This window comes from Nicotiana tabacum, chromosome 9 (genome assembly GCF_000715075.1).
Source record: "Nicotiana tabacum cultivar K326 chromosome 9, ASM71507v2, whole genome shotgun sequence".
NCBI classification, from domain to species: Eukaryota; Viridiplantae; Streptophyta; class Magnoliopsida; order Solanales; family Solanaceae; genus Nicotiana; species Nicotiana tabacum.
Genome location: NC_134088.1, coordinates 16,928,224 through 16,938,426, shown reverse-complemented (window position 1 = coordinate 16,938,426; position 10,203 = coordinate 16,928,224). Strand labels below are relative to the sequence as shown.

At 34.1% G+C, this 10,203-nt stretch overlaps 1 protein-coding gene across 2 annotated transcripts; it reads right to left on the bottom strand.

The window, feature by feature from the left end:
• Positions 1-153: 153 nt before the first annotated feature.
• LOC107827091 (synaptotagmin-5) lies at positions 154-8,880 on the bottom strand. 2 transcript variants are annotated; one of them, XM_016654152.2, is made up of 13 exons: positions 8,039-8,880; positions 7,773-7,877; positions 7,594-7,644; positions 7,335-7,455; positions 6,127-6,248; positions 5,207-5,308; positions 4,523-4,597; positions 3,788-3,867; positions 3,238-3,388; positions 2,917-3,147; positions 2,540-2,833; positions 2,213-2,326; positions 154-611 (listed from the first exon to the last, which is right to left on the bottom strand). In XM_016654152.2, the coding sequence occupies exons 1-13, from the start codon at positions 8,141-8,143 to the stop codon at positions 465-467; spliced, it is 1,698 nt and encodes a 565-aa protein (XP_016509638.2). In that variant the 5' UTR covers positions 8,144-8,880; the 3' UTR covers positions 154-464. The 2 variants fall into 2 exon arrangements, with proteins under 2 accessions (XP_016509638.2, XP_075077589.1); XM_075221488.1 differs by having other exon boundaries at positions 8,023-8,216.
• Positions 8,881-10,203: the final 1,323 nt, after the last annotated feature.

Here is a 10,203-nt window from a genome sequence, read left to right as displayed (position 1 = left end):
AATCAATAGAAAATCAATTTTTTTTTTCTAATTTACTCTTATATATTAAGTCGCCAATTTTCAAATTATTGGAGAATTAGTTGTCAACTTAATTGATGTTTTCTTAAGGATAGTGCAAAATGCATTATGGACAAGTAAAAAGCAACTACATTCTTAAGGGAAGTACAATATTATTAACTCATAATTAAATCCATATTATTTCTAATAATACATCTAACCAAACAAAGGACTTACTCTAAGTTTATATATGTAAGCCTATACTACATTTTATTCTTTCTCCAGCTTCAGCTTTACTTCAGAAGTTTTGCAGCTTTACATTTCTCTCTCCTCTGCACTAATCAAACAATTATCTACAAAAATGTTCAATTCTACAAATTGTCACTGCCTATGACAGATACAGAATAACTTCTATTGTGTACAAGTCTTACAACAACAAAAAAACATTCCTATACTTTTTTTTATTGTTAGGAGTCCCTGTATATGGGCTGTGGTGCCCATTTGAGATGCAAGTTCAGTTTTCCTGATTTAGCTCCATCTAATTCAAAGGTTTCTTTATATTCTCCTTCCATTAGTACTCTTGTCAATGTCAGTATGCATCTTCCCATGTAATCCTGCCAATAGAAGAAAAATGTAAACACTGAAAATGAATCATTGTAACCACATTTATGTAGCAGCGGTACAAAACAGAAAAAGCTTACCAATTGCCATGTGTTTACATCAAACCAATAAATACATGATATGTCTTTCATATAAAACGTTTACCGCTAACCATTGCCGATTAGTATACTTTAGCCTCAATCCATCACTTACGACAACGACAGCAACCCAGTATATTCCCACATGTGGGGTCTGGGGAGGGTATACGTAGATTTTACCCCTACCTAGTGAAGGTAGAGAGGTTGTTTCTAATAGACCCTCGGCTCAGAAAAGGTAGGAAGGAGGAGAAGGAGAAAAAGAAAGAGAGTGGGAGAAGAAAGGGAGGGAGAAAAGAATAAGTAGTACCAAATAGAAACAACAGGGAAATACGATAACTAAAACGTACTAAACAACATGACATAATATAGATCTGAGAATAAGAAAGTACATGCATACTACTAATATTGGTAAGAAACTTTCAACTACCTACTAACCTTCTACCCTAATCCTCGACCTCCACACCCTTATATCAAGGGTTATGTCCTCAGTAAGCTGAAGCAGGCCCATGTCCTGCCTAATCACCTCTCTCAGTACTTCATTGGTCTGCCTCGACCTCTAACCATAGTAAATTAATGTGGTATGGTGTAAATATCAAATGTCAGTACATTTTTCCGTACAAAACAATGTCTTCGCTCCTTCCCCTAATCCCCACTTAAAATAAGGGGGAAATCCCTCAAAAATCATCCTCTATCTTGATTTGTACGATTGATTCGTCATAAATTACATATATGGATCTCCATCGACAATTCAATTTATCATAATGAATAATGCTAATGTTTCTAGTGGTCTCACATGTCTAAGCAGTTTGACATGCTAAGGGAGAAATACTAATTAATAACTGCTTCCCACACAATGAATAGCACAAATATATAAAAAGATGAGAAAACCAAAAAAGAAAGTAACAAAGGCCAGATTCTTACCAGCCTCACCTTTGGCCTCGGCAGTTTCTTTGTACTAATCAAGCATTATATATCAAGAAAATAATTGGAGATGACCACATTGTTTTGCTGGTCGGTTGAGGATAAGGCAAATGGTATTCAGAGGAATAGACAAGGCATGATTTTTGTCTGGATAAAAGCTAGATAATTTGTTGTTCTCCCTAATCATCTTGTTCTTTAAATGTTGATCATTCAATTAAAATTCAGGAATACGGTAACTGATGAACACATTTGTAATATCGAGGTCCAACTTTTTAATGTTTCAATTGTTTATGTTGTCGGTTTTCTTAAATCTATCTGAAAATTAAGACTTTAATTTTCCAAAAAGATTCTAGTATGTCCCAAATCATCTGACAACTCCAAACAAGGCATTGGAGACTTTACCTGTTCTAAATTTAAGCAAAAATTAGCATGGGTTTAATGAGGTTATTTCAGCTAAAGAAAATCTCACATCAGGAAACATTGGTGTCTGAATAGATACAACACTTACTGGCTTATTAATGCTAATGAAATATTGTACCAAGACCAATAGTAATAGGATAAGTACTTGGAATTGGTTATAGGGAAAAATACTCTACCTTTCCAAAGGTGTCATGGTCCCACACTTCTAGAATTAGCATATCATGTAACCCATCCTCAACGACAAAGTCAAAAGTCTGATTCCACACTGGATTTAAACTTTCCGGCACAACCTACATATGGACAAAAAAATCAGCATTATACTTGGTTATGAATTATGAAGTTTAAAGCAGATTACTTTAGAAAAGTAGTCTTTAATGCATTAGACGGAAATCCAAGTGAAGAGTATCACAACAAAATGTCCTTGTCTCTGCTTACCAGAAAGAAGACAACGTAAGAACGCTTTAAACCTAACTAAACATTTAAATAAAAAGAAGAAAAGATACCCTGGTTTTGTTCTTGGTTTCGGTCTTCTTCATAGTAATCACAACATAAGGATCAGCTTTTCCCATTAGATCAGTTGGTGCCAGATCGTCAGCTGATATCACGGTTACAGAAAGTACACCCCGTACTATTACGTCCTTTCTCCTGTTGATTTCACCTCCATTTTTGGTAGCTTCTTTTCCTTCTGCTCCACTTTTAAATACCTTCTCGAGTGAAGTCATTGACATATTCGGTGCAAAAGGGTTACTGAACCCATTCTTCATGCCATAAGGACAATACAATAGCTCCAAATGCACCTAAACCAAAGATGAAGAGAATAGTTCAGACAAAGAGCTAAAATAGACTATTGCATGAATTTGTTTATGTTTGCAATTGTCACCTGGCCCCTATTCTTTTGGTCTCTTTGGATCTCCAAATCTTTCACCAATTTCAACCAGACATCCTTCACCTTTCCAGGCTCAAGCTCATTTAAACGGATATGTGCACATCCGATTAGTTCAGCTGCCTGAAGCCCTTCATCGTCATAGATCTTCACCACTAAGTGTTGTGTCAATGGATCTTCAACTACAAACTCGAAATGTTCATTCCACACTGGGTTCAATTGGTTGTTCTGAAAAGAACAATTGGTTACTTAAATGTTAAACTTGGTCAGTGTATTACCAAATCTCTTCCATACAAACAGATGAAATGAAAAACTTACAATTGTTTTGCTCTTTTTCATTCTATCTCGTATAGGGCGGACATATAACTCGGCAAAAGGATCAGATTTACCAATGAGGTCTTTGTTTGTTAACTCCTTCGCTTGAACAAGTTTCACCTCCAACACTCCAGTAGGCTTCAGTTCAAGATCACTAATAACAATAAAATAGAATGTTAAACAGAAACCAGTACCTCAGACTTTGAAAATGCAATCAAAGTCCAAGTTTTGCATAAAAGTTCAAACGTTTACTTGTCCTGCTAAGGTCAATATTTAGATAAACATCTAGTACAAAATTTAACTTTTACAGCTTCCACAAAGACATTAGGTCATTATGAAATTAAACATGTTAACTTTTCAAGTTGGAAACTGATCAGCAGAATGGAAGAAAGTCATGTCGATTACTCTCCTGCATTTTGGGGACTTCTCCAATATCCAAATTCCAAATTCCGTCTTCTGATATCTTATCGAAGAAGTTCCTTATAATATTTAATGAGAAGCGAATGTGTTCAATTGGAACTAAAATTTGAAGCTCCCTTATTAACGAGAATACCTATAATCCCCAGGCAAAATGGGAATAATTTTTCGAACCGGCCATGTGATAGAGTCTTCAATGGCATCGCGGATGGTGCCCTGTAGAGAGAAATTCATTTAGTACACCTGGATAGTATCAAACCATAAGAAACATTTTAGAATTTTCCCAAACCTTGAGTGCAAAAATCGCAAACATGAGAAAACAGTCCAAACAAACAAACAGTTTGTCCTCTCATTTCTTACCAATGAGGACAGTGATACGAAATGCACCAAGAGACTATTAAAAAAAATGCTGAAAGTTTTCATCTTCGCTCTCATCACATATCATTAATGTGCCATAGCTACACTATGAAACCGAATGCAAAACAGATGAGATACCCTTGTATAATCACATAGAAACCTATCCTGATACCAATCACATAGATTTTTTTTATACGTCGATGGCGTCGGGGCCAGCTTGCGTGCACCTCAAGTATTCCACTGGTACCTGCTACCTCCAACTAGCACATATACCGGTAACTATTACCCACCACCAATCACATAGATACTTAGTATTCATTCAGTTCTTTCACTCTTTTCTGGAAAGGAGAGAGGGAACAGATAAAGCGTGGACCGTGCCAGCATTATCCATTTCCAGCACTCCGAGCATCTAAGGGACTTATTATATCTAATCAAGCAGCATCAGAAGTTATTGAAGGACTACAAGATGTGACTATATACATAAAAAAATTAAATGGTAAAATTTTGCCCAAACCTCAATTGCATCTGAAATGCCAGGTATTGCTGTCATGTCACCACCAACCACTTTAAGCGTAAAATCCAGCTTTTTCTGCAGACCACAAAAATTTCAGAGTTATTTTTTTCTCCTAAGTTTAGAAGTGTTAGTTGTACATGTGTGTGGCTGTCCAGGTTAGCTTGCATCTTATGTGAACCCAGTGACGGAGACGAGTTTTACTAAGGGGTGTCAAAATATAAGTAAACACATGAAGAAATTAAGCGGCTTCAACATATGGTATATATACATAAAAACAAATATTTGACTTAGCGACACGGTGTAATTTTTCGGTGAAGGGGTGTCACCCTTTAGCTTAAGGTGGCTCAGCCACTGTGTGAACCTCACACTTCAACCAAAACAAAGTACAGGATGATTAATTTTGGACATGTTAGGTGTCATGCATGTCTTTATTGTGGAGTATCGGCATCTAAATCCATGAGTCATTTGGCAAATCCATCAATTATTGACCAAGTTGCTGTTAGAAAATCATCCAAATCCAATAGTTAACTCTAAACCCAAGAAATAGCTTTAGAAATTCATTAGTTGATTCCGTACTTGTATGTACACACGTGACACGCACACACTTGTGTGGTAATAATACATAATTCAGTATGCTCAATAACCTTAGAAGGATACAAGTGAAGTTGGAAGTATATACAACACCTTTTGCCTTAGTGAATAACAAACAGCTCCAAAGCAGGGAAACTCATCAACTAGCGGCCTGAAGATCAGCCTGAAAACCCCAGTAAATCCAATGTTTTTCACCTAAAACCGAAGGAAAAATTAATGTGAAATCAAATTCCCTGAGAAAAGCTAGAAAACTTTTGTAAGCTAAATGAAGTCTTAAGAAAGGTGACAAGAAAACATGTTAAATACAAGTTAAGAAGTGGAAAATAGGTCCAGCTATCTTTCTAAGATGGAGACCTTGAACAAGTAGATACTACACGGAAATGACGGGAAAAAGAACTATATTAGAGAACACTGGAGTAATAGAACGTCTAGAGGGTAGTTGAGAAGACTTTTAACCGCGTTGACTGTAGCCAAACAACAACCTTGTGAATAAAAGAAGACCATGAACACAGAGAAGCTAATCATGAATACTTAACAGATACATGTTCTCGAGGAGTAAGCTTGCCGAGAGGGAGCCCAGATCCTTGATATAGTTAAGGCTCCTGATGAGCCCCACATTTGGTCAGTGGAAGCTAACACTTTATGTATTTCAGACCTTTTTTAATAGGTATCATCCAAAATTGTAATAAGTTATTCCTAAATTGCTCCATGTGCTTACATCGGTCCTTGTTTCTGTTGGATGCTCTGTTAAGAGATATTTATGTTTGCTTAAGTAAGCTTTGTTGAGAATGTTGTGAAGGTTTGATTATGTTTCTCTTGCTGTGATTACCGGATTCGCTGGATCGTATTATTCCGAGTTATTTACAATGGCAACAAATTGGCATCTCAGAAGCAGTAGCATGTCAGTTCGAATTAAGATCAAATTAAGTGTGCAATGAAACAAAAATGTCACAACTCTGAGGAGCGCAAGCTATTTAGTATAATGTCTAAGCTGCAATTACCAACTATATTACCTGCACTGGTAATGCTACACCAACATATGTCTTGATATCGAGTATAATGCTAGGGTTCCCATCCCATTGCATCTCTAATTCCATGGTAATACCTTCAGTTCCATCTTCAAGAATAGAAATTCCTGTAAAGAAAACATCAGGTGTGAGCACCAATGTGTTGAATAAAATATGTGTTTCTCCTCAACAAGCACTATATTTTATTACAGCTTAAATGAAACTACACAGTGGATTATTATTCAAATAGCTTCATCAGGTTCAATTGTCTTCTTTATCCTTTTGTCTTTCCAGATTTATTTTGTCACATTTTGACTTCTCATGAGACATTAGTACTCGAGAATCGTTAGGAATACTCCAACGGTGAGGTAAGGGGTAACGGCTTCGACTTTTGATTAGGATAAAACTGGTCCAATGCAGTTTCTTAGGAAGTATAATATGCAAAATTTTAGAATAATTAAATGAAGCAAGAAGTTTGCCATCAATAGAACTGGTCCAATTGCCATCTATGGAAGTAGTCAAGACTCATGGGTGGATCAAAGGGGAAAGTAGGACAAGCAGAGAAGTAAGATAAAATCTAGTATAACAGGCTCAAGGAAAAGCAACAGCTTGAACAAAAAGAAAAGCATGGCTTGCAATCACTACCAAAGGGAGTAGAAAGCTCAATCATATTTCTCGTTACCTATTCTATGACCAATTTTAAGTCTTTATACCCTTTTTGGGAAATAAATCCATTTATACACTAGGAATCAACACAACAAGCACTCTATGAGCCAATTTCAATTTTGTGTGTGACGAACATATAAACTAAATGTAAACTAATAATTAAAAAACAGTTGCAGGTTTTAGAAAAACATGCTCAAAGTCATTTAGTACAGGACCAATATTATTTAAGGATATTGCAAGAGAACAGAGACAGCAAATTAAAAGGAGAGGCAAGAAATGGAAGTTGGTCCATAACCTGGTAGATAATAATATACTAGTTATATTTGCTTCAATAAAATTCTTCCTTATTTAGGATATAGAGTTGAAAGCTAACTACTTGTTCATTGTTTTATCTTTCTTTTTTGAAATGAATAAGCTACTTTAAATAGTAAGTAGTAATATGTATCTCCTTCCCTTCTAACAATAAGAAATCATTTTCCAAACCACATGTTTATAAACAGAAATAAAATGCAACTGCTGAAAAATGTTATTACGAGACATCATCTAACCTGTGAATTGAGGAGCAACAGTCCCAAGAGTGAACTTGGAAAATTTCAATGAAGCCAAAATCATAGGTCTATATTGTTCCAAAATTGGCTCCACACTTGACCTTACCAGTTCTGATGCTGCCTGAATTACAATTACCAGAACCAACTCAAATAACCAAAAAATTAATTAAAGGAAAAGAAAACCCAAATATTAGAAATTTTAAAAAAAAATGCTGACACCCTAACAAAAAACCAAAAATGGATAGACATTTAGACTAACCTCATCTACATAAGGCCAGAGCTTTTCAAGATGAGAATTAAGCCACTTCAACTGTAAGAGTCAAAAACATGAAACAAACATTAAAAAAGTCACTACCTTTACACAAAAACATTAATCACAAATATGATAAATAAACATTTAGTAAAGATAAGATTTAAAACACACACACACATACTGACCTTCTGCTGATTGGAGAAAACAACCCAAGAAGGATACTGCTCAGGTGTGAAAATCTTTCTGGAATCTTCCACTGTCATTCTACCAAACGCTGCTATGGTAGTAGCCTTCACAGTTCAAATTCAACAACATACATCAAAATGCAACCTTTAAATTCAAAACAAAACAAAACTAAAAGATCCTTTTTTTTAATAATCAATAAGAAAGCAAGAAAACCCTTGTATTAATAATCAATAAGAAAAGCTAACAGACCCTTAAATTGACTAACCAGTTCAGAACGGAGTTTGGATCGGGCATTTTCAGATTTAACAAACAGAACTATTAGAGCAACTCCAACTATTAGTCCAACTACAAGTCCCAAAACAAATGACATCTTTTTGCTCTTCAAATTTTGCTTCTTCTTCTTCACAGTTCCTCTTTGTTTGTTCAACTTCTTCTTTTTCAAGATTCTGAAAGTGAAGTTTTTGAGGAAAACTAGTACTGAAAAGTGACAATTAGAACGTGTTTTTGTTGTGTTCTTTACTTAAAGGCAAGAAGGGGATGAAGATTAGAGGTTTAATGAAGATATTAGAAATTTTCTTAAGATTTGGTATTGAATACTCACTCATTTTTTTGTCAAAATAGTTATTTATTAGTATATGATTTCAAAAAGAATTCTTTTAGAATTTTAAGATATTGATTTATATTCTGAAATATTAAAGAATTAATACAATTAAAGGTTGTAGTGAAGAGATCAGTATTCTTCCATTTTTCATTGTAGGTTTCGAGCTTTGAATTTTGGGTATATAATTGGATTTGATAGAAAATGTTTTACCTCTAAAATGAGATTTTCGGATGCATCAAACTCCAAAATTCCATTATTGGACAACCAAATGAAAAAACTAATTAGGAGTCCTTTGTTAGGGTATATGAATAGTACTAAATATGGTGTATAATTAATATATATATTAATTATACATAAATTAAAAAATACTATCAGATAAGAGATGAATAATACTAAAATTAACACATATTATTTTTCAAAATGCATCGTACCAAAACAACCTTTAATGTATTAGGAACATTGTCAATTAGAAGTCTTTGTGTTATTGTTTTCTCATTTTGATTTTCAAAGGGTTCTTTGGAGTTTGGTGTTGTAATAAAGATTTGGACACCCAAAACTAGCCAAAGCCACTTTTTCGTAAATGTCCAAATTGATGCTGAGATAATTTGCCATTTGCCGACAGCTGACTTAAATACGTGTCGTGTAGGGGCCAGAACTAAGCCAATCATATTTCCTTGTCATCAAATCATGCATTGTTTTATTAACTTTTTTTATTATTTCGTTTTATATAATACTCACTATTGTCATTTGAAAATTAAATATCTTTTTAAAGATTGTCTAAATAAATTTTTAGTTATATAATACTCCTTCCATTTTAATTTATATATTTTGCTTTACTTTTTAGTCTTTTTCAAAAATAATACTAGCATCATTCAGGACGAAGCCACCTTTTTCCGAAGGGTGTCAAATTATACTAAATAAAAAATTAATTTTTTTTTTCGTATATTATATATTGTATGTTGAATCTTCTTGGATTCCTTAGGTGCTATTTCTTAGTTTTTGAATTGACCTTTCTTAGTATACTTACTTCTTTATTTTTCAAAATCCTTAAGTGTGATATCACAATTGATGTCAATAACAACAACAAACTCATCCCACGAATGAAATCTGAAAAGAATAATGTGTACATAAGCCTTATCCCCACTTTAAAGACTTTGAAGGTAGGGAGTCTATTTTTAAATATTATAGGTGATGTCATCTTTCTATATTTAGCAAGCACTTAGTTTCAACATTCTATTTTATGCATAATGACACTTGTTTATATAAATGACATGACATATTTAAATTCACATGATTTAAGCGCATGTGTATTTTTGGTATCTTGTACACATCCTTAATTTACAACTACAATATTTAAGTCTTTTTTACCGATTTAACTTTGTGCACATAAAACGAAATTGAGGGAGTATAGTTTATAAAAATACAACGTAACGAACTTTAAATTCTTGTAATTAATAGTTCAAAAATTAAGGAATGTCTAAATGCTTCACCTCAAATTTGATCACTACACTCGCTACAAACTTCTATCACTATCATATGTGAAAATAGTATGGGCTAGTCAGTTTTTAGATTGGTAATTGAAAAATAACTAGCGTTTGTAAAGTCATTAAAAATAGCCACTTTTTTGCTGCAACACGAAAAGTTTCAGCATAATATACTGGAGATTGGTGCATATGTGTACGAACTTCCAGCATATTATGCTAGAACTCCAGCACACGGAAAGCTCCAGCATAATATACTGGAGATTGAAGCACCTATATATGAACTCACATATATTATGATGGAACTCCAGTATATTATGCTGGAACTCCAGTACATTATGCTGGAAG